Genomic DNA, 24,535 nt, shown 5'->3' with positions numbered 1-24,535 from the left:
TCGGGTGCTCTAAGATACTGTTCTAGGCATGGTTCGACTCACCCTGCAGAGCGGCGGTTGACTTTTGCTGGGCGAGGTCGCTCGCAAGAGCATGCTAGGAAACTTGAATGTGAAGCTGGATTGATAGAGCGGGCTTGCCAGGCCTGTCCGGGTTACTGTCTCTGGGAACTGCTGTGGGGACAATATTGGCTCAATATTGGCTCCCGAGGTTCGCGTGACCTAGCTCGGGTTGATAGCACCATTCGAGTCTGACGTTGATCGTTATTGGCACGGAGAAGCGCTGCCCAGACAATTAAATCATAAATTGAAGAACTTTGACTGCTGATCGCGAAAAACTTGTCGGGGCGATGATATTTCATGTGATTGTGGCGCCAAGATTGGGCGAGGCCATCGACACGCGTACCTTGTGGTACGTCGCAGCTGCTAAGCATCGTTCTGAGTGGAGGCGCACCAGGATCCTGTGGACACGGAATGATAAGAGGCCCGCGTTGTAAACGCCCTCTGTGTCTGTCGGTCTTGGTTCGCGAAGCATGCAGTGCAACTTGCTGGAAGCAAGTCAACCCAACCCGCAAGGCAACCCCGCAAGCCGATTAGGCAGCAGATCGTCCAACCGTTCTGAACTGGCAAGGATGATAGAGTTATAATGATGTGTAGTGCCACCACGTTTTATACAAACCGCTATGAGTAGAAGTATCAAGTTATTCTCATACAGCCTTTTTTTCCAAAGAGCCCACAATAACACGATGGCAAGTGCTAGCGATTCGTTCAAATATGCTTCACGCCTCCCTGGCGACTCCCTGAGACTTCTAAAACCCACCTCGATCACGACAGACCGTCTTGAATTTGAAGTCGTCGAATGGGACCGGCAATCTGCACCACACTACACTGCTATCTCCTATACCTTGGGAGATGAAGAGCCGACCTTTATTTCACGGGCTGGGACTGGCTGAGCTGTCGACTGAAAGTAGGGAGAGTCTGCTGGCTGAGGCAGAAGGGACGGATTGGCAGCCACCCTCGTACAGTGGACGTGTACGACCCCTTCAAAGGATTCCTTTTCAGTCTAGTCGTGGAGCAGAATAATATTATATGCGTCCAATATACAATGCACCATAGCGTCTTTGGGCCAGGTGCCCCACCTACTCCAGCTCTAACGGCTGTAGCCTCACTCGCTCATAGATGAACCATGTTGAACTTTTGCCCGCCTGGTCATCTTCTACGAGGGTTGCTATCAAGACAATCGTCCTCGGAGATTATGCGTATCATGTCAGCCAGCAAACATGCCTCACCATTCTAGTCCACACTGGCCGATAAGTGTGGAACCCTAATTCGGGACCCATCTCGGCTTGGAGGCGTTCGTGGCGGAACTGGATTCCGACCGAGAAGCTGAATATGCGACCGAGACGGGTTAAACACTCCAGGTCAACCTGCGCTACACCGTAACGAGCTATTCTGACTCGCCCCAGGTCTACCGGACAACCACCTCAGCTCGATCCTGAAGTAAGTCTCGACCATCAGGCCACTACCCCAAACCTCCCCGCCTAAGACGCGCAGGCGTCCCTCCCAGAGCAAGCAAAGCCGCAGCGGAATTAAACTGCAGGCTAGCCGGCCTCGGTGCACCTTAGTGCTGGGCTGATGCAGGTCGACGGCGCCCACCGCAATCGCCTCACACGGCCGCGGCCAGCCTAGATCGAATTTAGGGTTTCCTCGGGGGTCGAGGGGCTGGCTGGGAAGGCGGGTAGCTCGATTGCCCTGAGCTGCAGCAGGGTGAGACAAAATGATGTTTTCCTTTTCGACGATGGACACGGCTTCATCAATTATCTTGTGAAGTTATCCCCATTCATGCATTTTGCAGCAGGTGAAGCCAATTGCAAGGCATCATCGTCCATCGTGTTGCCAATCTTCATTCCTGACCTAGATCAATAACGGCGACATCATGTGGAACAAGTACGTCAAGAACCGGCACCGGCAACATGCTGCGGAGGGGACCTCTCCACAAAGATCGCCAGTGTCGTTGAAGACGAACAGCAGCTTGGGAGAGTCATCACCAGTGACATCCTCGGCTCCGTCAACCCCAGGCTACCACTTTTACGGCAGGGAGGACAGCTACATGTCACCATATCAGCAGGTTATAGACTACGGCTCTCCCACGCAGGAGACGATGCAAGCACAGCCCAGGGGCTTCCCCTGGACAAGCAAAGATCGCAACGGCGGCGACCACCGACTCCACAAACCCTCTGGAAAGGCCGTCGCTTCTGGACAGGCCTCGGACTATGCTGGCGAGGCTTCGCCAGTCTCGCGGTATCCGCCCGGTACCGCAATCAGCGACGAGGGTAACAATAACGATGACTGGCCGGAGCAATACTATGTGTACGAACCCACGATGGCAGGGCCCACGAACTCGATAGTCACCGAGAGCGAGACCTTTGACAAACCAGAGCCCTACGGCATTCCGTACGAACAGACCAACGCCGACACTGCTGCTATCCGCATCCAGGATGTGGCAGACAAGGAGCCCGTGGGCATCCCCTACAGGGACGCCCAGGCCGGCGCGCCGCCGTTCATGAGGGCCCAGTCTGCCACCGAGTTCCGCCGCGAGCAGGAGCAGTATAAGAGAGCGCGCGGCGGCGGCGGCAAGGGCCACAAGCCGTCCAACAGCCTGCCTCACATAGCCCTCAAGACCGGGGTGAACAGGCTACGCAAGAGGCGGGCGTTCACCGGCGACCTCCAGCTCCCCGCGCTGGACGTGTCCGGCTCCTCCACGACGGTCCCGGCCATCGACCCGACAGAATCACCAGGGTCGCAGCAGCACCGACTGCTCAGGCAGTTGTACTTCGGCCAGGGGAACAACAGCAGCAGGGAGACTTCCGAGTCTCCCGTGACGCCGCCGATCGAGACTGCCCGCACGGCGGTGCCCGTCAAGCTCACGAGGACAGCGTCTGTCCCGATGCGCAGCGCCGCGCCGCCGCCGATGAACGTGTCGCCGCCGTCCAGCGAGGACGACAGCCTGAAACTGACAAGGCACGCAACGACGTCTGCGTCCTCCGCGTCTGCCATCAGGGCAGCGCAGATGAAGAGCCGGGAGAAATCACCGGTCGACCTCGAGTCTTTCGCTACGGCCCAGATGCCTCGCTCGCCCGATGAGTCCCCGGTCCTGGTATCTGCGACGCCGGTGTCTCACTACCGGCAGTTGTCTGACCGCGAGCACAGGCGGCAGGGGCTGCCGCCTGCATTCCAGAAGCCTCAGCCTCTGCAGCAGGAGCAGGAGGAGAGCCGGGCCGGGTCGCTGGAATGCAGCAACGACACTAGGCCGCTACACCACGAATACTCGCCCATGAGTCCGTATGCGGACTGGGGGGGCGCAGAGACAGCGGAACCTGCCACACCACGGCGGCCGGAGGCGGCGCCGGACAGGGCTGGGATGCTCACTCACGGCATTCCTCCGCAGCACCGCCAGCGAGATGCCCAGCATGCTCGAGACGAAGACGGAAGCCGGCAGAGTAGGCAGGATGCCGCGGTCCAGCAGCAGCAGGGTCGGTGGCCCGAGGACAAGGCCCCTCGCATTCCCACCTTGTCCCTCTCCACGGGCACATTCGGCTGGCAGCCATCTGGTTACTCTGGCGGTCGCAAAGACAGCAACAACTACGATAGGACAGCACGAACGACCTCTCGAACGACCAAGCAAGAAACACGAGCCGGGACTTTGTCTGACCTCTTCAGCACCAAGCCGACGAGTCAGTTATATAAGGACAGAAAGCCTATCTTGAGATCACGAAGCAGCGAGGAGGAACTGGAGCGCGAAATGCCGGCCCGGATAGATACGCCACCGATCGAGGACGACATCATCCAGCTATACTGGGAATCCCACACCAGGAAGCCATGGCCGACGACACCCGACGTCGCCGGGAGGACGACAGCTAGGCACGAGACAGACGCTCAGGCGAGCTGGGACGCCAGCTGCAAAGCCTACTTTGTGGCCAAGTACCGGGAGCGGCTGCGAGCCGAGAATTGGAGAAATGGTAAGGCTTCGACTCACTCTTCAAGGATGAAAAGGTCGTTCAGCGACAGCGCTGTGACGGCACGCGATCTTCGTTTCTAACTGACCAAATGATGGGACAGAGCCGTACCGCGAGAGCATGGGTATCAGCCCCAACCCACAAGACTCGAAACACGCCCTGCCAGACCACATTCTCCGCCCGAGTAACGGCGGAGCGGAGGACGACATCCTGCCTTATCTTCTTGGCGACCGATTGTTCTACGTCGCTCTCGTCCTCAGCGCATCACTGAAGGGACCGCACGCAACCCAGCTGTGGGAGATATTTGGCACACATCCAGGCCACCTTCTGTCCATATATGCCTCGCTCTCGTCAGCGAATCGTCCTCAGGGATCTGGCTCGCTCGACCTTGAACAATACTTGGCTTACGCAATCGGGACCAACATGAAGAAGCCAGAATCAGCCAGCAGCAGCAGCTCCTCCATCGAGGACGGGCCCCATGAGACGCATGCCAGCTTCGACACGATGATGAATACTATCACCCGTAGGCTCGACGGGCCTGGTATCTGTCCGCACGAGATGGTCCTGCGGCAGATCAAGGCTCAGTTGAAACGACTACAGAAAGATCTCAAGTCGCACCCTAGACTTTGTGAGTTTCAAGACCCAATTTTCGGTTGCCAGTTGAACATGATGATGCTGACCAAGAGCCGCACAGTCAAACGCTGGGCATCCAGGGGAACCACCACCAGCGAAGCCTCGCCACTGTACCACGGCCTGCAGCAGTACCTCATCTCCCGCCGGGACATCCTCCAGCGCATCCTCGCCGACGCGAACGACAACCTCCCAGACATGACCGCCCTCCTTGGAGCCACGGATCGCCCGTTCCCCGCACGCGAGGACCCGGCGCCGCCGACAGACGTGACGGTCGTGTTCGACGCGCCCGGCTCCGGGAAGACGCGGTTCCTGCGCGACAAGGTGCTCGAGACGGGCGGGTACTACTTCATGGCACCGAACCTGCCGTCGATGCGCCCGCCCGTGCCGCCAAAGGACAAGCCCATCAGCGGCAGCGGCAGCAACAGCAATACCAGCTCGCCGAGGATCGCGCACGGCGTGGTGTTGGCCAACGCGACCCGACAGCAGCCGGAGCTTGATCACTTGTTGCTCGGCGCCTGCAGGAGCTTTGCGTCGCGCGACACGCACACGCTGTACCAGGACCTGTCGTTCCTCGAGGGTTCCGGCATTGTACCTGCCGGCCGGCCCGTCCTGGGCACGCATCGGCGTCCCCATGAAAGGCTGCTCGACACCGAACTTTGCGTTGAGCCGCTCCTGCGCGCGAGGAGGCATCTCTTGGACCATATGCCCGGATACAAGAGCCCGATCCGGTGGCTCCAGCTACAGATTGTCGCGGCCTCGGCAGCTGAGAGTGGTGGTATGGATGGGATGACAGATGTGTTTGACGTTGCGTACCGGCTGTTCCGGCTGAGTCCCACGTGGAACGCTTATGCTTCAGAGGACAGGAACGACCAGTTATCGGACATCTCGTCTGCGGTGCCAATCTGTATTGATGAGGCTCAGGAGATCATAGGCGATCATCTGGCAGAGCGTATCCTGCAAGGGATGGTGGATTACCATGAGGGACATGCGTACATCGCGACTACTTCGATCAACACTCTACCCTCAAAGGGGCCGGGCAAAATCAACAACACTGAGAGGCAGCTGGCGCAAGACGTCCGCGGGCGTGACTATCAGAACGGGCCAGTGCAAGGCAAGTTTACCTCAAACCAGCAGCAACTCCTCAACGAAAGAGCTGTCACGTCGATCAACCGCATCTCGAGCTCGCGCACAAACGTGAGCAACGCAGAAACCTTCTGGAGTGTGCTCTCACACCACGCCTGGAGTGTGGCCAGCGAGATGTTTGAGCTGCAGAGCCAACGGCAGGCCGGCACGTTTGGCAACTCAGAGAACAACACCAGGCTTCCCCCAGCAGCAGACGGGCGAGATGGTGACCACCACTATCCACTTCTCACGCGAGACGGCCAGCCCCTAGGCTTCTCCATCGACCTGCTGTCCCTTCTGCCGCCAGATTCCTCATCCCCCAACTCAAGACGACTGTCCTACAGCGACAGATGGGCTGCTGTGGAGCAGGAGCTCTTGGCCAACTGGACCGTGTTCTCCGCGGACGTCCGGCACGAGGCGATACAGAAGGAGTGTTCACGTTTCTTTGGCCGTGTGCGGTGGACAGCCACTTTCACCGAGGAGCTCCTGCGCATCTCATCATCATCATCATCATCATCATCTTCGACCGCCATCGCCACAGACCGCCAGCGTCAACCGCAGCAGCACCAGAACCAGTACAAAGGCAGACTGTCCGCCGAGGACATCCGCACCGCGAGCGCCCGCGCAGCCGAGCGGATCAAAACGGCGCTGAAGCTGCAGATCCACAAGATCCGCGACACGGCGAGCCTGCACGAGTTCCTGGCCACGGCGGTCGAGGTGGACACGTGCGGCGTGTCGCGCGACTTTGTGGGCGAGAGCGCGTCTAAGCTCGTCGCTGCGGGCCTGGCGCTCGTGTACGAGAGCGAGTCCGGGTCCGTCGTGTCGGTGATACCGCCGGAGCTCGAGAGCGTATCGGCGGCCGCCGCAGACCCCCTGAATCCCAGGTACATGCGGGCGCGGCTGGGGGAGCCGCTGGTGCTGGAGGCCGCGATGGAGTATGTCCGCGAGTCGGCGGCGCCAGTTCCCTCGTCATCGTTGTTGTTGTCGTCGTCGGCGGCGGCGCAGGATGGGTATCTGGATGTGGCTTGTCGTCGGATGATTGCCGGAGCGTTAAGCGTGAACAGCGTGAGTGAGTGGACTGGGAGGAACATTGTCGAGAACGCGATCACATCTGTGAGTCCTGACCCGCCCCTGCGGCCTCTACTACTGACTGGCATGGGCAAGTGACTGACTTTCAACCCAGGCCATGAAAATGCTCCTCCACTTCCCCTTTGACGAAATCGCCTTGCACAGGAGAGCGGCGTTCATGTCCATCGCCCAGTCCGCAGAACGCATTAGCCAGGCCGCCGCCTCCGCGCACCACGACCCAGCCACTCATGGCCATCAGAGAAGCAAACCTCCCGTGAACGGCAACATCGACAAGACTCTGTCCAGTCTGCTCACCGGCACGCTGGGGCGGTATCATCTGTATGACTCCGGGCTGGACCTGGACCGCGGCGAAGGCGGTGGCCGGCGCTGGACGGCCGAGGAGTGGCTCATGGCGCACTACACGACGAGCTCGACGAGCGACAACAGCTTCTACCAGAGCCTGCCCAACTTCTTCTTCGTGCCGGATGTAGATGGTGGTAATACTGAGCCTCGTGATGGCAGTGCTGGTGGTAGTAGTAGTAGTAGTGGTAGAGGGAGTCAGGGAGGACTGGGCAGCTGCATGTTCTTCCTCACAGACTATGAGGACATGAGGAGGCGGATACTGTGCGTTGTGCAGGTAAGAAAGCCCTGTCTCTTTTGTGCTCTTGCTTCCATTCAAGAAGACCCATCCCATGTTGGTACTAACTCCTACGACAATATAGTTCCCTCCCAAGGCATCAGACGACGCTGCCCGACGCGCGTCTTCCTGCCCGTCGGCGTTGTCCCCGCTGACGACTCGTAGTCCGGACCAGGCAATGTGGTCACGCCTGACACCACCACAATCGCAATCATCGTCGTCATCAACACCACCACCGCCGACAGGAACACGCCCCGGGATCGCCAGCCAGGACCATCCCGCGTCGCGCAGCACCCGGCTCGTCCACCAGATCCAGCACCTCCTGCCGCGCATCCACTCGAGCTGGCCGGCGCTGTACATCTCCGTGGGCGCGGACGGCACGCACGAGGAGGACACGTTTTTGGCCCCGGGAGTAGCGGCGGGAGGAGCACCAGCCGCGGCAGTAGGCGCCGTCGGGGCTGCTGGTGGAGGCGCAGGAGGCATACGCCCACCCGTGACCCCGTGGTCCAAGGTCATGGATCCGTCGTCAAGACAACCCGGTGGTGGTGGTGGCGCTGCTTACTATCAGGAGGACGGCCAGGCATATACCGACGGCGGGGAGCGCGGCACCACGGCATCACCCTCGCAGTACTCGCATCATTACCATCACGCCCGCTCGCAGTCTCAACAGGAGAGATTCGGTGCCGCGAGGCCGGGAGACAACCACAGGCGCGCCTTCAGCGGTAGCAGTGTCGGCGGCGGCGGCGGTACTGGGAGGAACGGGGATCACGCTCAGTCGGCCCAGCTCCAGCTGCAGCGGCCGAGCTATGCCGTGCGAGTTGACGAGGAGCGGTTCGCGGAGGTGTGCGGTTGGGCGCTGAGGAAGGTAATTTCGCGATGATGGTTTTTTTGCTTCATTCGGTAGAGTTAGTTAATTTATGTCTTTGATACAAATGGTTAACCTAAGGGATTCCTGACCCACGCTTTCGGCCGCCGCAGCACCATGATTACCATGGTCGGATGAAGATACTGAGCCGACAGAATAAATTACCAAATTAATATCCAAGCAGTGCAGACCTAGCATCGTTCGTGTTGCCGGGGTGAGCTAGCCGCACTGGCCTACCATTCTATTGTCCACTCCCACAAATCAGACATATACACCGGCTCTCACTCGAATAATGAGGAGAGTGCACAGAAGGTATCTAGCATCCTCGTGGAATCCATGAGGCTCCGATATAAATGTGTCCTACGATATCCCGGCGTTAATCGAAGCATCTCTATGATTCTTATCTTAGCGAAGGTGGCAAGTACCTTTGAAGATCGTAGGGACCTCAAAAGGGCTGTTATTTGGCCTATGAACAAAGAGTATGTCCAAACATAGCCGACCGTATTGACTCAGATCCTCGGATTTTCTTCACTCTTTTGGTGCGGGAGCTTTAAGGGCTGACCGATGTTACTGTGTCTCAGTCGAGTTAGGGCGAGTTGCTCCCAAGACTCTCACGGTGGTGCGCGCATCTTCGGTCTCGACCAGAGTGGGGTGTTGCATTCTCGTATCCGCTCTCCGCAGGGGATGCATTCCTCTGATCTGATCTGGCTCGGTTACGCTGACCGCATCAAACTGACAGGGCTTTTGGGCTGACAACCCACAATGGGCGGATCGCCATGGCGCCGTCGCGGATCTGGCCGCCCTTAGCTCGCCGCGATGCATGCTTTAGGTTACTGTGGGAAAAGCAAGGTTCTCGATCCCATCTCACTGTAGCGCCACTGCCCTAACGTTGCATGCAGTGTGAAAAGTTTGGCCTTGCAGTGGTCGAGTTTGGGCTATTTCAAGGAGTTGGAGTACGCTCGAGAATGCTGCTTCTCCCTCTTCTTCCATCTTCACAACATCGCTTCGAACATACGTCAAGATGCACTGGGCAAACCTCTTCTCGTCGCTGCTGCTGCTGCTGCTCGCAACGCCCGCGTGGGCCGGCAGCCGGGGCATGTGGTTCTGGAACGCCCAAAAGATCCAGAGCCAGACCGAGGTGACGCAGCTCATCAACTTTGCACTAAAGTACAAGATCGGCACGCTCTACACAGAGATGAACACGGACCTGGGTAACGCTGCCTACCAGAGCTTCGTAGCGAAGTGCGCAGGCAACGGCATCCGCGTGCAGGCTCTCATAGGAGACTCCAGCTGGGCCACAGCCGAGGGCTTCCCAAACCTCAAGCCGAAACTCGACTGGCTCAAGCAGTACCAGGCGAGCGCCCCGGCGGCGTCGCGCTTTAGCGCTGTCCACTTTGACGTCGAAGTACGTTGTCTTTTCCCGCTCTTCTATGCCGCGACTCCAATTCAAATTGACCCCCTTTGTACCTATTACAGCCGTGGACAATCCACCCTGACTGGGAGAACAACCGCGCCGGCCTCACAACCGGCCTCCTCCGCGTCGCCGAGGCGATCATCAAGGTCGCCGCTGAAGACCTCGGGAACCTGCCCGTGGAGGCCGACGTCCCCTTCTGGGCCAACGAGATCGACTGCCCGGGCTACGACGTCACCCTGGACGTGTGGATGTTCCGCCGCATCGCGGCCACCCACTTCATGACCTACCGCAACACGCCCGACGCCTTTATGGATATCGCCAACAGGGCCCTCGTCAGGGGCTCGGGAGAGGGCAAGCCCGTGTGGCTGTCCATCGAGACGGTCAATACCGGCGATAACATCCAGAGCTACTACGGCTCCACGCTCCAGCACTTCCTCAGCGACCTGAGCATCGTCGAGGGCAGGGCAGGCAAGTTCTCAGGCTATGCCGGCATGGGCATCCACTACTACGAGGGCATGCGGGCCTTGCGTTAGTTTGCAACGCTACTCTCGCTGGACTATTTTTGCCTTTCCTACATCTCTTGCCTGGAAAGGCCCAACCACTGCATGCGACTGGGAGCAAATCATACAATGGATCAAGCAATGCAAAACCGGGCCATCTCCCATTCGCCCCAGCTCGGTAGCTAGGAATGGAGCCGCCGTAAATGAAGGCGTTGAGAGAGACCGAACCGGACGAAGAGACTCCAAAAGGAATTCCCTGTAGCAGCCTAGTCTAGCACAGACAATAGCTTAGTATCAAACACAGGGTGGTCTAGCGATTTTTTGATGTCACGGTAGCCTTCTCTGACCCTATCAAGGGCTACTGACTTGTCTAAGCCTTGTACCGCAAATTACTCGTCCTTATTATCCTCTTCGGCTTTTTCTAGTCAGGGATACCTAGATAATATAAGCGCCCGACTAGTGTTGGGTATATGATAGCAAAATCGGTTGGAGAACCGCATTTTCTTCTTTGAGATACATTCAGCTGGCAAAGAGAATACCCAAAACCATGGAAATTGCAAGACTCGCACCACCCTTCGCCAGAATCTCCTGCATGATTTTCGGATCCCCTTCCAGCCTCGAGCCTCCTACTTCCGTACCCCTGGCCGTCGAAACCAGCTTCATCAGCGTCGCCGCCAAGACGTACTCTTTGAAAAGCGGATCGATCCCGGCAGCGACCTTCACCGTGAACCTGCCCCGCGCGGCAGCCCATTTTCCTCTGCTCTCCAGCCAGGCGAGCTTGACGTCACTCGCGTCGTCCTTCCTCTTGCCTGTTTTGCTGCCGGCGACTGGCTCCGTGGTGGTGAACTCGCGCAGGACTTGGTCGGACCACGAGCTGGCGTACTTCTCGTCGCCGGCCGGCGGCTTCCTCACGAACTGCCGGCCGCCAAAGCTGAAGCGCACAGGGCCCGGATAGCCCTCCCGGTCGGGAACTTCTGTGATGATCGAGCTCGCGCGGCGGAAGGCCGCAATGGTGTCGCTGTCCGCCTCGGGCCTCCAGTCCGGCTCAGGCAGGCCGTATATCAAGGTGGGGAAGACCGAGCTCATCCACAACCACGGCCCGCTCGAGACGCTCCTCGTGCAGTGGTCATGGTTGTAGACGTGATGGAACACCGGGATCGGGTAGTCGGCCGCTCGGTAGACAAAGGCCTCGCGCACCTGAGGTCGACTGCCGCGTGGGGCAACCCAGGTCTCCAGGATGAGCAGCGTCTGCGAGGTCTCCTTGTCGGTGACGGTGGCTACGCAGAGCTCCATCTCCAAGTATGCCCTGTGCTCCGTGTGGTAGTCGATCTCGTATTGATTCGGAGGCAGATTACGAGGCAGAGTGTCAGAGTAATTGGACAGGCCAGTCGCATTGGGGTCGGTAACTTGTTGCTAAGCGGCTTTTAGAACCGGGAGAAAAGACATGACAGGTGCTAATGATATGGGACATCGGAATGAAGTTTGTGATAAAATGTCAAATGCAACTTACATGAGTCAGCACAAGTGCCTCGTTCTTGGTCACACTACGAAGAAGTTCTACCATATCCCCAGATTCAGAAAACCCGCGCACGGTGAGAGTGTTCGAGGGATGCATAATCACCCTCTCTGGCACAGGATGACCTCCCTTGGCCCATGGCTGAATATACGCCATGCGTTCAAGATGGAGCCGCTTGCGATACTGGGAGTATTGCAGGTAGGATTTGCCATACTGCCATGGCACTTGCTTCACCGGTTTCTTGAGAAATGCTGCGTAGTCTTCTGTGGCTTTCTTGTGGAGGTCATAGGCTTCTGACCACCGGGCACTTTGCTCGGCTTGGTATGCACTCTTGCTCAAAGTAAGAAGGACGTCGCTGAAGTATTTGGTCTCTGGAGACTCAGGTGGGGGCCGCGGCTTCATATTGGTCAGCTAAAGTTGAGGATCAGATGGGCATGCTTGGCAAGGAAAGCTTGTTGTTTTCCTAGACAGGGAACCCAAATATATGGGTATGCCAGGGAAAGCCTCGATATCCATCCTGCTGCAAGACCCCTGTCCCTCTTGCTGGACATCCTAGCAAGCTGAAGCAAGTGTCTGACTGCGCAAGCGAATCAGAGAACTGGCTGACGCTCACTTGAAGTTTATCACCAGTTAACTCAGCCAAACATCAACCCTGTGCCCATACACTCGGGTCAACAATCAGGCCGCCAGGCACGTGCGCCTGTGGTTCACCCATCCCTGGAGCAATCTTGACGTGAGCTCTCCACACACTCCAACACAGTTCACAGTAGGAGGGATAAAAGGATTCTCCTCCAGCTAGGTAGTTTCCGGAAATGATGTGTTTTATACCCTCCAATATTCCTGCACTCTGGGTATTTGGCTGAAATCCAGCCATTTGTGGCTTAGCAACAACCATCAGCTGCGGCGGTATTGGGCGTCATACACCACCCTACCTCTGGACCCGGGCAGTGTAGTGTATCTTGGCAAAATCTCTAGATATGGCACTGTCCCTCGCACATACCTGTTAGGGTCGCTCTTGTCATCGAACGCCGTGGCGACACCCAGTCCTCATAGTGAAGGGAGGGGTAGACGAAGTCGAAGGTATGAGAAGCTACCGTAGATGGGAATATAGTTTATATATATTGAGTAGGACTGATCTAGGCACAGGTCGTCAAGCGGCCAACTGCGCCAAGGCCGTTTCAAAAACCCGCCACCCTATACCGGGGACGACGGCACGTTCTCGATTACAATAATATCTCGGTGAGCATTTATGCTAAATAAGCGACAAAGTTGCCCAAATAACAACACACTCACAGCCGGTACCGGAACCCAAAAGTGTTCCAGTCCGTGACATCCTCGTAGTCCTCCGGCCTCAGCTGCACCTCCCGACCTCCCTGCTGTTGCCCATTCACGTCGCCACCAACAGAAGCAACCACGTTCCCGTCGTCAACGACCTTGCCCCCGCCCACAGCCCCCGCGGCACCAGAGCTGCCCTCGATTCCCTCCTCGCGCTGGCGCCTCTTGTTGACGGCCTGGAGATACACCCTCAGCACGGCCGCGAGCAGCACCACGAGCGCGTAGCACACCATGATGGCCCGGAAGGCCGTGTCGTACGTGGGCTCCTCGGACGCCTTGAACAGCTGGGGCCCCGCGATGTTGCCGGCGCAGTACGCGATGAAGAGCATGGCCGTCATGGTCATCTTCTTGGTGACGCCGCGGTAGTTGGCCTGGACGAGGGAGAGCAGCAGGGGCAGCGCGGAGGGCCCCGTGGAGAGCAGGAAGTAGCCGAACAGCGAGACACCGTGCGGGATCTTACCGCGGGAGCCGATGAGGGCGCAGCCGATGACGGGGGGGAGCACGATGAGGGCGACGAGGATGCAGTTCATGGAGCGGAAGCGGCCGGCAATGTAGCCGGTGCCCGCGATGCAGCCGGCCGAGATGAGCGAGTAAGGGATGTTGATGAGGGTGGACTGCAGCGAGGTGAAGCCGAAGGACTTGATGACGAGGTTGGCAAAGGTCTGGGTGCCGCCGTTGGGGATCTGGCAGAGCAGCGAGATGCTCCAGATGAGCCAGGTCTTGGGGTCGCGCAGGCACTCGAGCATCTGGGCCCACTGCCAGGTGGTCTTGTCGGTGCTGCCCGTGCCCGAGATGACGACGCGGTCTGCGGCGTGCTGGCGCTGCTCCGGGGAGAGGAACTTGGCGGTGGAGATGGAGTCGGGCAGGAAGAAGTAGAGCACAAAGCCCCAGACAAACGTGCAGACGCCGAGGATGATGAACATCCACCGCCAGGGCCCGACCCGGTCGGTGATGTGGCCGATGCCGTAGGCGAGGAGGGACGAGACGAGGCCGCCGACCGAGTTGCCGGCAAACCAGATGCCGGTGCGGGAGGGGACCTCGTCACGGGTGTACCAGGTCGAGGTGATGAACATGAGAGCCGGGGAGATGGTGGCCTCTGCGACGCCGAGGAAGAAGCGGACGGTGAGCAGGCCGGCATAGTTGTGGCAGGCGGCAGTGAGAGCGACGACGAGGCCCCAGAAGAGGGTATTGACGGCCATGTACTTGCCGACGGGGAGGCGGGCGACGAGGAGGGTGGTCGGGTAGGCCCAGAAGAAGTAGCCAAAGTAGAAGACGCTCGAGACCCACGAGTAGTTGTCGCCGACGAGGCTGTTGTCCTCGCGCAGGCCAAAGACGGCGGCGCTCGAGAGGATGGTCTTGTCCATGAAGTTGAAGAGGTACGTGACAAAGAGCAGGGGCATGATGTGCCAGTCAATGGCCTTGACGAGGCCCGGGAACTGGTCGAGGTCCACGAGGTGCTCGTGCGAGTGACCGCTGGGGGCAGCAGGAGCGGCCTCATCCCCATCGTGCGGAGCGCCTGGAGATGCTGCCATGTCCTTTGCAGGCATCGTGGTGGCTTCGTTGCCGCTGTAGGACTGGGCGACGGCCATGATGAGAGGCGACTGGCTGTGAGTCGAAGAGGACGAGCCCCGTCGTGGGCGGCGCTGCTGCTGGACGTGGGACGAGAAGGGAGAAGACATTCCTTCCTCTTGATCGCCGGCCGGGGAGATTATTATCAGCAAAAATGTGGTCGCATGCCGGGTGTGGCTATCTCGACGTCGGGCCGGCTCCGACAGCGGCGACCCGCGATAAGGCAGGCAGCGTAGGTCGCCGACAGTGTTGCATCGGCTCCAAACGGGGAGGACCCTGGACGATCACGGAAAGATAAGTAAGCGTACGTACGGAATAATAATTAATTAGTAGACCACGAGGCGATCCACACTCTCCAAAATGGCATGCGGCAGAATACCCCCACCGCCTTCCGTCTGTGGGGGGCCCAGAACGCACCTTCCACACGTACCCACCCACGTCCGCACAACATCAACGTCGTCGCTTCGATGATGCTACCACTCTCTGTTCCCATTTCCAACACCACCGTCCCTCTGGCTGTCTGGCCCGTTCCTACCCCCGAGCTTCATGACTGCTCCCAAGGCATGTCTCCGTCGCTCATGTAGAGCTTCACTACGGCCAGCCAGGCTACTCCAGCCGGCAACATGTCCACTGCCCACCATCCTGCTCAGGACCCTTCACTCGGCTGCAAATAATGGCCCAGTCTCAAAACCCACACGGCCACGACGGCAAACTTCACCACCACAACAGAAGCCCAACGCCCGTGTCTTGACGTCTGCCTTCTCTCCCTTGTCAGCTGCCGCCACGGCCAAGCTCATCTCCACCCCAGCCGAGCTGGCTACTTTCCTCGCACAGCTGCCGGAAACCACCTCTCTATATGTCGATCTCGAAGGCCACTGGCTGTCCCGGGCTGGATCTCTCGACATCATTACCTTGCTCTCCCTCCCAGACGGCCAGGTCCGGCTCATTGATGTCTGCACTCTCCAGCACGCAGCTTTTTCCACTCAGGCCGCCACCACGACCACCAAGAGCCGGGGCAGACCCAGGACCACCCTCAAGTCTATCCTCGAAGACCCCGCCGTGCCAAAGTATCTCTGGGACGTCCGCAACGACGCCGACGCCCTGTTTGCGCACTACGGCATCGCGCTCGCAGGTGTCACCGACCTGCAGCTTCTCGAGAATGTCGCGCGGCGGGCCCACCCCGTTCATGGCCACCGGAGGCGCTATCTTCGTGGTCTGGCGCGGAGCATCGAGACAGACCTGGCACTGACCCCGGCCGAGCTCGCACTGTGGGCAGGGACGAAGGACCGCGTGCGCGCGCTGATGGAGCCGCAGCCCGGCCGAGACGACGAGCATGCAGCCAAAGGGCCGCGGCAGATTGTAGAACTTGCAGGAAACGTCATCTCCGGGGTGATTCCAAAGGTGCTACTCAATGCGGTACGGGCCGGGAAGCGCAGTCACTCATTGGACGGCAATTCAGAAAATGGCCTTGACCGTGGAACTCCAGCCCTTGAAAGTGGAGGGACGGCATCATATCCGCGAAAGGTAACACGGACACCGCGGCACCAGACTTCCCCACCTCCCGGAGACCTCGACTTGTCACAGAGCGTCTTCCGCACTCGGCCCTTGTCCCTTGAGACCATCGCCTACTGCGCCAACGATGTGGTCCACCTGCCGGCTCTGCACGCCGAGTTCAATTCACGCCTCCCTCCTACGTCGCCGTGGCATCAGAAAGTCCGGGAGGAGAGTGCGCGGCGGGTCGTGGAGGCACAGGCGACGAAATATGATCCCTTTGGGGCTCGGAGGGCGCTGAGCCCGTGGAGCAGGCTTGCAGTAGGGCCGACCACGACAACCGCGGCAGCCGCGGTTGATGTCGCGCCATCGGCTTGACCTGCGGCTCTCAGGTCTCTCGAACGAGATGAGCAGGCTGCAGTGTTTCGTGAGCAAGAGCAGACTCGTGGGCCACTTAATTGACCCGGCGAGGTAACACGACAGAGGCTGCAATGGGACTTTTCAATGGCTCTGTCTTTGGCATGATGGAATATTAGGCTTTTTGTAATTGTACACTAGAACTAGACAGTAGGTGGCGGATTGACGGTGGGGCTCTGATCCGAGAGAGGAAGAGCCGTACAAGCGCGAATAAAAACATGCGTATATCTCTAACATGTTCGTCTCAACCACTCCTGGAGAGCACTCAACCATCTAAGACTGCTTCACGGCCACACACAAGCCGACCACGAGGAGACCTCTCCGCGCCCCATTCCTCACTGCTGCAGATCCAGAGCGATGGTCTCCAAGTACCGACACTTGGCGGTCTGGTTCTCGACCCCATCATCCACGCCCTCCATGGTCGTGCCCCCACCCGTGCTGAACAACAACCTCTTGCCCGCCGCGGGACCATCCATCTTGCCCTCCCAGTTCTCCCACTCGGCGCTGCCGGGCACGCGGTGCGAGTTGGGATCCAGCGTGCGGATGAAGCTCGTCCAGTACCCCTGCACGACGGGGACGACACCCGCGTTCACCCCGCCGGGCAGGTAGCTCTTTGGCGCGGCGCTCTGGAGGTTCTCGGGCCCCCAGACGGCGTTGGTCTCGACGGTGTGCGGGACGCCCAGGCCGCTGGCCTCCTGGGCGGGGTCGAGCGCATTGTAGCGGTACAAGAACACGGGCGGCTTTTCCTTACCCGGCTGCTTCTCCCCGGGACCAGCCGGCGTGGCGGGATCCGTGAGCGTCTCGGCCAGGAACAGTCCCGGACAGGTATACCGCGTGTCACCGTACACGTCGGACGCCTGCCTCCACCAGCAGCCCTTGTTGGGGCACGTGCTCTCGTTGTGGTTCGGGTACAGCCCGTCCAGCACGCTCAGCTGCGCGGCCGTGGCGGCGGGGAAGTTGGCCCGGTAGAAGTCGTGGCTGTCCTGCCTCGTGGCCGCCGTCTTGGGCGCGAACGTGGTCCCCTCGTTGGTGTCGTCGCCAAAGATGCTCGGGACGTGGATGTATTTCCCCTCGGCGAAGCGGTTGTACGTCAGGTCCTGGATGATCTTGCCGTCGATCAGGGGGGAGAACATGTACAATGGGGCCTGGCTGAAGGAGGAGTTGGCACTGGTGAGCTCCGGGTATGGGATGTTGGTGCTGGCGGCTTGTTGGACTGTCTCGACGGGTGCGGAGCGCATGCACGCGAGAACGGCCGCGTCGTTGGATTTGTCCTCGTCATTATTAGACACGGCGGACTCGTCCCAGCACCCGAGCCTCTTGGCCAGGTTGACAAACTGGTAGCGCGACTTCTCGGCCGTCCGCACGGGGCCGAAGGACTGGGACTCGGCGGCCGCGCCGACAAACAAGCCCTCGTCGGCCCCGTCGTACGCCGTCAGGTGGTACGTCACGCTGGCCGCGCCGGCCGACGCCCCGCCGATGACGACGTGCCGCGGGTCGCCGCCAAACTTGGAGATGTGGCTCTGCACCCAGCGCAGCAGCTTGCGCTGGTCGAGCAGGCCCATGTTGGTGTCGATGAGGGTCGTGTCCGAGGCGTCGCCGTTGGTCATGAACCCGTACGTGCCCACGCGGTAGTTGAACGTCACCACCACGAGGTCCATGTCGGCCGCCCGGATGAGCCCCGTGCCGTTCGAGTTGGGCCCCGCGTTGGAGTTGAACCCGCCGCCCATGATCCACACGTACACCGGCAGGGGCTTGCACCGGGTCGCCGCGGTGGGCGCGTAGACGGCCGCGTACAGGCAGTCCTCGGACTTGGTGGCGCTGGGGGACTCGCCGGTGCCGATGCAGGAGGGCGAGTGCTGGTGGTAGTAAAGCGTTGTGTGTTAGCTTGCTGTGTATATTCCATTATGATTTGCGGTGGTTTGAGTGACGCTGATTTAAGGAAGAAGAGAATTGTGTCTGTGTGTGTGAAGAACTCACCTTGTTCGCAAGCTGGATGCCCTCCGTCTTGGCCGGGTCTCGGGGCGCCCGCCAGCGCAGGTCACCCACTGGGGGCGCGGCAAAGGGCATGCCCAGCCATTGAGTGATGCCGTTGTCCAGGGGCGTGCCCTGGAAGCTGCTGTAGCCGAGATGGACGACCGGCTTGACGGCTGCGACTGTTTCGCAGATGGCGAGGGCGGTAGCGACGGACAGCTTCATCGTGGAGTAGTCTTGTCCCTGTGATGGTAGCGTGAAGGGTGACGATGGACGCGGAACATTCTTGACACGGCGGGAGGAGCGCTGATCGGAGTTTTATAGGCCGTTCTTGGCAGGGCCAAACAAAAAAAAAAAGAGCCAAAAGGGCAGCACTGCCCAATGACGATGGGCCCTGCATAGTCCCATGACAGGCCAGGCGGTAGTTGGCCGGGAATTCTTTTACGCCCGTGGGATCGGGGCCCCGCGCGTGTGGAGGAACGGCAAGGTTCATGCCGGGGATGAGATGGAGTCGGTCGGGCCCAAGCGGAAGAAAGTCGGGACAGGCGGCTGCAGAGAGAGGGCAGTGACGGACTGCATATTAGAGCAGGTTGGAGGCGTGCTGATCATGATCTTGCTGGAGCCGGTGCTGGTGCCGGGTCTTGTGGCGCTGGGGATCTGGGGCTAACGCAGCAGCAAAACAAGGCGTTTGTGGAGAAGATGCGGGGAACGGCCCATGCCTCCGGGTCTCGAGTCGGCCCTTCTCCAGTCCGGGGGGCGCCCGTGCACTCCATCGCGCAAGCTGGTGACCACTACGCTGAGTCGTAATGCCAGGCCGTTCTTCTCCGGTTGACAAACTGGGAAAATCCCGCCAACACAGGCCCCAGAGACATCTTGGCCATCCGAGGCCGTGCCGAGCCCGTCACATGTTGTGCCATGCGTGGGGGATGATGGATGAGTTATAACCACTTTTGCCTGTGGGGATTGTCTCCGCATGCTGACATAAGCCGATGACATCAATGCCTCTTTTTTTTGGTTTGTTGTCTTGGTGGCACAGGCGGGCAGGCAGGCAGCACCAGGCACACACACACACACACACATAGGACAAGCACCACGCTGTAGCCCCAACCTCCCCCCGCCTCACCACTCATGATGCGGCGGCCCGACTACTCGGACGAGTCTGATCTGGGCGAGCTTGTCGACACCACCGAGGCCCTCACCCTCAAGTCCAAGCGCACCGCCCGCGATCGGCGCAAGCAGGACCGCCGCGCCGCCCGCGCCAAGCGCCAAGCCTTCAAGCTGCTCGACCTCCCCTACGAGCTCGTCCTCGACATCTTCAGCCTCCTCTGCCCCAGCGACGTCTTCCGCCTCCTCCGCGTCGACAAGACCTTGCACGCCTTCATCACCGACCCCCACAACTGCCAGCGCATCACCTCCGCCATCGCCAGCTGGCGCTACGCCTGCCTCCTCCAGAGCTACCGCCTGCCCGTGCTGCTCGAGGACGTCGACCCCTTCCTGCACGACGAGCTGACGAGCGTCGAGCGCCGCGAGCTGCTGGGCATCCACCGCAAGCCGTACTACCAGCACATCCCGCCGCCCGACCCGGCCGGCATCTGCACCTGCCTGGCCTGCATGCTGCGGTGGAACGTGCTCTGCATCGCCGTCGACTTTGCCCACTGGCAGGACCACCTCGACCAGGGCACCCCGCTGCCCATGATCAAGCGAGGGGCCGACATGCCCGCGTGGAACAAGGAGCTGCTGGCGAAGCACGCGTACGTGGTCGGCAAGGCGCTGCGCAGCCCGCTGTGGCACGCGCGGATCCTCGAGGCGCATCTGGACTCGACGGTGCGGGCGGTGGCGAGGCACGCGGCCAATAAAGGCAACCAGCGGCGGCGGTTCCGGATGACTGAGGAGGACGCGAGGTCTGGCTGCGACGCGTTCCTCGAGAGGAGTGGGCCCCCGAGCTTCGAGCTGCCGTTCCACCGGGACAACTATTACATGCTCGAGGCGTACGTGCCGAACCGCAGCTGGATCAAGGAGTACAACGGGTGGCGGTACCTGCCGGCGGACCAGCATGACAAGGACCTGGCGTGGGTGTACCGCCGGGCCGAGGACCGGCTGAAGAACGGCGTGTCGAACACGCTGGTCATGATGGGTTCCGGGGGGAAGCAGTCCTGAGGTGGCAAAATTCGGGGTCTGGAGGATTGTTGTGTTTCTGAGTACGAAAGGGACGGGGGCCTGGCTTGGTATGGCTGTCTCGTGGTGTTTGTCTATGGTTGGTGCCTTGGTGCCTTGGAAACTGCCCAGGTGTGCCCAGGGGTGGCTGCCCTGCCCTGTCCACACTTCCTTGCCTTCTTGTGCCATTGCCACCATTTTGCAACACTCAAGAATCTCTGCCACCTGGTGCGCTACACACCAGCCGGGACGAGATTTCATTTGGAGCTCTCGTCGTCAGCCATGATCTGCTGGGGGGCAAGGATTTTCTGAGTACTATGGCAGTTGCTGTCCTGCCTTGTCTTTTTCACCCAGATCTCACCATCATTTCACCACAGCCACAATCGCCCTTCTACCGCCACGACAATGGCCACACCGCGCGACACGGGCTTTGACGCCCTCAAGACCGCCATCAACGACATTGGCAAGGCCGACGAGACGCGCGTGCGCATCGAGAAGCTCTTCTCCGACCTCCTCAGGGCCGAGCTCAACATCGGCATGTCTTCCACCCAGGTCTCAGCCGCCTACCGTGACGCCCTCGTGGCCTTCCTTAGGGGTCTGCCCGACTACCTCAAGGGAGGGCCCCTCCCCTCCCCCGAGGTTGTCCAGGCCACCGCCACTGACAAGCACCTCACTACTCAAAACTTCCTCGCCTCAAAAGCCCTCACAGCCCTCGACGCCATCGACGACAACATCGGTGTCGACAAAGTACGCCCGGCCTTCATCATGGGCCTCCAGCCGCTCTTCCTCATCAAGGACAAGTTCTCCACAAACATGGCGGACTACCTTACCCACTGCCACTGGTCCTGTCTCGGCCGCCAGGTCCCGCCTGGCACAAAAGAGACGACATCTTTGGCAAAAGGTTGCATCGGCTCCCAAATCGATCGGGACTCGAGCGATGAAGAGAACGACGACGATGACGAGGAGCACAGCGACGAGTGTTGCACGTGCGCTAGCTTGCCGGCAGAAGACGGCCTGGACGGGAGACCCCCCGAAGCCATGGCAAAGCGCCTTCACCATCTGCCATGCGATCTCACCTGCCCCAAAAAGTGCGCTCACTGCGGGATGGCGGACCCGTCCCTCGTCTGCGGTGACTGTGCCGTCAAGAACAACGACGTTGTTGCCGTCGGCACGGGCTACTGCAACGCAGATTGTCAGGCACAACACTGGGGCCAGCACAGAGAACACTGCTTCGCCCAGCGCAAGCTCAAGACCGTGGTCGAGGTGATTACCAAGACCCTTTACACCATGGAGTCGGACGCCTGTGGCATCACCTTGCGAGCGACGCGCGTCGGCAGAGACGCCTTGCCTGTGGCAGAACTGCGCTTTAATCCGGACGAGGTCCTGTGTGGCGGGCCACTGCTGAGGCCTTTCCCATGGCGGGACTTCCCCTCGGATCTGTGCGCGGAGCAGGTGCTCTGGCATGGCGTTGGGGAGTCCATGCCCATGATTCAGACGTACCTTGTCAAGTGGATGCTGGCCAGTAAGTTGTCTCTCCCTGTCTTCTGTCATGTTTCTTGGATGGCCGCTAAGACCACGCACGCACACAGCCAAGCTCGACATCTTTTACCGCATCGAAGAATATCGGCTGCAAGTCAAGAACGTCCCCTTGTCCTTCATTATCGATTCGGACCAGTACATCACCACGCCGCTGTCGCACGGCCGCACCGTCCAGTCACGCGTCTCCAGCATTGCCACGGCTTTGGCCGTGCACACCGTCCACCGCATTGTCTTCCGCAACGGCGAGGACTTTGCCATCGACTACTGTGCGCCCCGGTTCGGCTGGAGGGAGACGATCTCGCGCTGGAGCCACTTTGTCTCCCAGCGCGTCTAGCAGTCGCCTGGGTTGCCACTATTGATGTACCAGGCTGCGAGCGGCGATCAACCAGAGTACCTGCATAAGAACTTGACTGTGACGAGCAAGACCGCAAAGGCCAGGGCAGCACAAGCCGAGACAGCACAGGCAGGCAAGGCAGCACAGGCGGCAGCCGCCTCGCAAGTGTTTGAAGCAGACACAATCATCAACGACCAGCCGAGCACGATCGGAACCTCTGCCCGTGCCCCCAGCGTCACGCCCCGTGCTGATTCTCCTGCTGGTCCTGATCCTTCTCCGCCCAACACTCCAATGGCTGCCGAGGCGGCATTCACCCACCTTCTGAACCCACCTCGATTTGACGGTGGTCGAGTCAACGACCCGTTTTTTGCAAAGTGGCGCGCTCACTGCTACCTGCTGCACATGCTCCTGGGAGAGTGCGCCAAAGTCGTCGTGCCTGTGGCTCCAGCAACCAACACCACCGATCACATCTTGCCGGGCAACTCGTGGAAGTTCCTCACCTTCCGCAACCGCACAAAGTACACGCGGTGCATGGATGAGTTCCTCATGTCCATGCGCGCCTACCTGAAGGGCTTCATCACAGGCAAGGGCGAATCGCTGCTCGCCGACTGGAAGCTGCACTTGGGTCACGGCGGCGACCTCACTGACAAGGCCGGTGCCCTTGATGTCAACAAGCTTGACCTCGATAGTGAGCGTATTGAAGATGGCAAGGCCGGACGGGTCTACGTCACGCAGTGCCCCGAAGACGTGTGGCATCTGCGCAACATCTGGTTGCTCGAGCCACCCGAGCTTCCGCCTCCCCAACCCACGGCTCCAGCTTCGTCCACCAAGTCCGCAACGACAACGGCCAAGAAAGCCTCGGCGGCAACAGCCCAGGCATCCGAGAAGAAGCCAACCACCAACACCGCAACGACCACCACCAAACCCACAATGACCGTCCCCAACACCGTCGACCCAACCACCAAGACCAGCACGCCCAACATCAAGCCCAACAGCGAGAACATCCCTTACGACTACACGGACCCGCTGCAGGCCATCAGGATGTGGGACAAGCGCCTCCAGACCCACGGCAACAACGGCCTGACATTCATCGACCCGCTGCTGCTCTCTAAGACGAAGGTGCTAGTCCGGTCAATCGAGTGTCGGGACCCGCTGTGCTTTGTCTGTGCGGGCCGGCTGCCGCCTTCGATCCCGAGTGGCCAGGGAAGGAAGGTGACGAAGGCGGACCTGAAGTAGATGGAAAGTGGGTTGCGAATGTGATACTGTCAGATTGGCAGGTCGAGCGAAACTCTGTGTCAGTGCTGTAGTCGTAGAATTGAATGAATAGACCTCCCGATTGTCATCCTGATGTGTACTCAAAGTAGTTGGTTTCTGAAAGACTTTGGTGGGATGACCGACGCCAGTTTAGCTCAATGCAAGAGCTGATGCCTCTCGACTGCCAGTGGCGCGGCGCATGGTCGCATAAAGACGAACTCCCAAATCAACGAATGTTTGCTTTACTGGATATATGTCAAGCAGTTTCCAACAAACACTGACCCTAAAACCGTCAACAGGACCTTGGGGGAACTATGCTTACGTACCCAGGAGGAAGGTGATCGTGTTGGCGAAGCTCTCGGCAAGTGACACCTAGTTACCAACCTATTTTTAAGCCGACAACCATCACTATAACACAACTGCCTCTGGCTAATCAATAACTTCTGCCCTGATGGAGCGAGCGTGCAAGCTCCAGCTTCTGGCAGAGGCCTCCGCCGCCGTCAATGGGATCCCCAAGAAGCTGATCCCAGAAGCGAGCGCAAAGTACACATTTGAGAACTCGAGTGAGCCGGAAAACGCTGTTACTGGGAAGATCCGCCTGATATGCAGTACGGAAACTACATGTAAAATGGGGAGCATTTGTTATAAAGCAATGATACGGCTATCGTAAGAGTAGTGGGCAAAAGACAGCCGGGCACCAAGG

The 24,535-nt window shown here is 59.5% G+C and overlaps 9 protein-coding genes across 9 annotated transcripts; 6 read left to right on the top strand and 3 right to left on the bottom strand.

Annotated features, from left to right (window-relative positions):
* Positions 1 to 1,933: 1,933 nt before the first annotated feature.
* On the top strand, positions 1,934 to 8,476 carry B0I36DRAFT_354383 (uncharacterized protein; the record flags this gene model as incomplete). Its single annotated transcript, XM_046157308.1, has 5 exons — positions 1,934 to 4,016; positions 4,117 to 6,652; positions 7,002 to 7,473; positions 7,559 to 8,338; positions 8,420 to 8,476. The coding sequence occupies 5 exons, from the start codon at positions 1,934 to 1,936 to the stop codon at positions 8,474 to 8,476; spliced, it is 5,928 nt and encodes a 1,975-aa protein (XP_046006332.1).
* An 865-nt stretch (positions 8,477 to 9,341) lies between these two features.
* B0I36DRAFT_335251 (uncharacterized protein) lies at positions 9,342 to 10,729 on the top strand. The gene is made up of 2 exons (XM_046155443.1): positions 9,342 to 9,743; positions 9,815 to 10,729. The coding sequence occupies exons 1-2, from the start codon at positions 9,360 to 9,362 to the stop codon at positions 10,283 to 10,285; spliced, it is 855 nt and encodes a 284-aa protein (XP_046006331.1). The 5' UTR covers positions 9,342 to 9,359; the 3' UTR covers positions 10,286 to 10,729.
* A 42-nt stretch (positions 10,730 to 10,771) lies between these two features.
* On the bottom strand, positions 10,772 to 12,170 carry B0I36DRAFT_354381 (uncharacterized protein; the record flags this gene model as incomplete). Its single annotated transcript, XM_046157307.1, has 2 exons — positions 10,772 to 11,665; positions 11,763 to 12,170. The coding sequence occupies 2 exons, from the start codon at positions 12,168 to 12,170 to the stop codon at positions 10,772 to 10,774; spliced, it is 1,302 nt and encodes a 433-aa protein (XP_046006330.1).
* Positions 12,171 to 12,868: 698 nt separating this feature from the next.
* On the bottom strand, positions 12,869 to 14,959 carry B0I36DRAFT_335250 (allantoate permease). The gene has a single exon (XM_046155442.1). The coding sequence runs from the start codon at positions 14,780 to 14,782 to the stop codon at positions 13,058 to 13,060; it is 1,725 nt and encodes a 574-aa protein (XP_046006329.1). The 5' UTR covers positions 14,783 to 14,959; the 3' UTR covers positions 12,869 to 13,057.
* On the top strand, positions 14,827 to 16,541 carry B0I36DRAFT_368111 (ribonuclease H-like domain-containing protein; the record flags this gene model as incomplete). Its single annotated transcript, XM_046159566.1, has 2 exons — positions 14,827 to 14,904; positions 15,402 to 16,541. 2 exons carry the CDS (start codon positions 14,827 to 14,829, stop codon positions 16,539 to 16,541), a joined length of 1,218 nt encoding a protein of 405 aa, XP_046006328.1.
* A 374-nt stretch (positions 16,542 to 16,915) lies between these two features.
* Positions 16,916 to 18,776, bottom strand: B0I36DRAFT_253239 (Alpha/Beta hydrolase protein; the record flags this gene model as incomplete). Its single annotated transcript, XM_046150743.1, has 2 exons — positions 16,916 to 18,436; positions 18,558 to 18,776. The coding sequence occupies 2 exons, from the start codon at positions 18,774 to 18,776 to the stop codon at positions 16,916 to 16,918; spliced, it is 1,740 nt and encodes a 579-aa protein (XP_046006327.1).
* A 939-nt stretch (positions 18,777 to 19,715) lies between these two features.
* Positions 19,716 to 20,645, top strand: B0I36DRAFT_222453 (uncharacterized protein; the record flags this gene model as incomplete). Its single annotated transcript, XM_046149033.1, has 1 exon — positions 19,716 to 20,645. A coding segment is annotated over one exon (930 nt), but the record flags the coding sequence as incomplete, so codon positions are not given.
* Positions 20,646 to 21,110: 465 nt separating this feature from the next.
* B0I36DRAFT_368108 (uncharacterized protein) lies at positions 21,111 to 22,578 on the top strand (the record flags this gene model as incomplete). Its single annotated transcript, XM_046159565.1, has 2 exons — positions 21,111 to 22,227; positions 22,295 to 22,578. The coding sequence occupies 2 exons, from the start codon at positions 21,111 to 21,113 to the stop codon at positions 22,576 to 22,578; spliced, it is 1,401 nt and encodes a 466-aa protein (XP_046006325.1).
* A 24-nt stretch (positions 22,579 to 22,602) lies between these two features.
* Positions 22,603 to 23,814, top strand: B0I36DRAFT_368107 (uncharacterized protein; the record flags this gene model as incomplete). Its single annotated transcript, XM_046159564.1, has 1 exon — positions 22,603 to 23,814. One exon carries the CDS (start codon positions 22,603 to 22,605, stop codon positions 23,812 to 23,814), a length of 1,212 nt encoding a protein of 403 aa, XP_046006324.1.
* Positions 23,815 to 24,535: the final 721 nt, after the last annotated feature.

Source organism: Microdochium trichocladiopsis, assembly GCF_020744255.1.
Source record: "Microdochium trichocladiopsis strain MPI-CAGE-CH-0230 chromosome Unknown B0I36scaffold_11, whole genome shotgun sequence".
Classification (NCBI taxonomy): domain Eukaryota; kingdom Fungi; phylum Ascomycota; class Sordariomycetes; order Xylariales; family Microdochiaceae; genus Microdochium; species Microdochium trichocladiopsis.
Note: the sequence above shows the minus strand (reverse complement) of the source record. Positions and strands in the feature narration are given on the sequence as shown.

Excerpts from the sequence above, each read along its gene's own strand:
- B0I36DRAFT_335250 (XM_046155442.1), bottom strand. The coding sequence starts at position 14,782 with ATGTCTTCTCCCTTCTCGTCCCACGTCCAGCAGCAGCGCCGCCCACGA.
- B0I36DRAFT_335251 (XM_046155443.1), top strand. The coding sequence starts at position 9,360 with ATGCACTGGGCAAACCTCTTCTCGTCGCTGCTGCTGCTGCTGCTCGCA. Across the intron at positions 9,744-9,814 it reads CTGTCCACTTTGACGTCGAA|CCGTGGACAATCCACCCTGA; the intron begins GTACGTTGTCTT and ends TACCTATTACAG.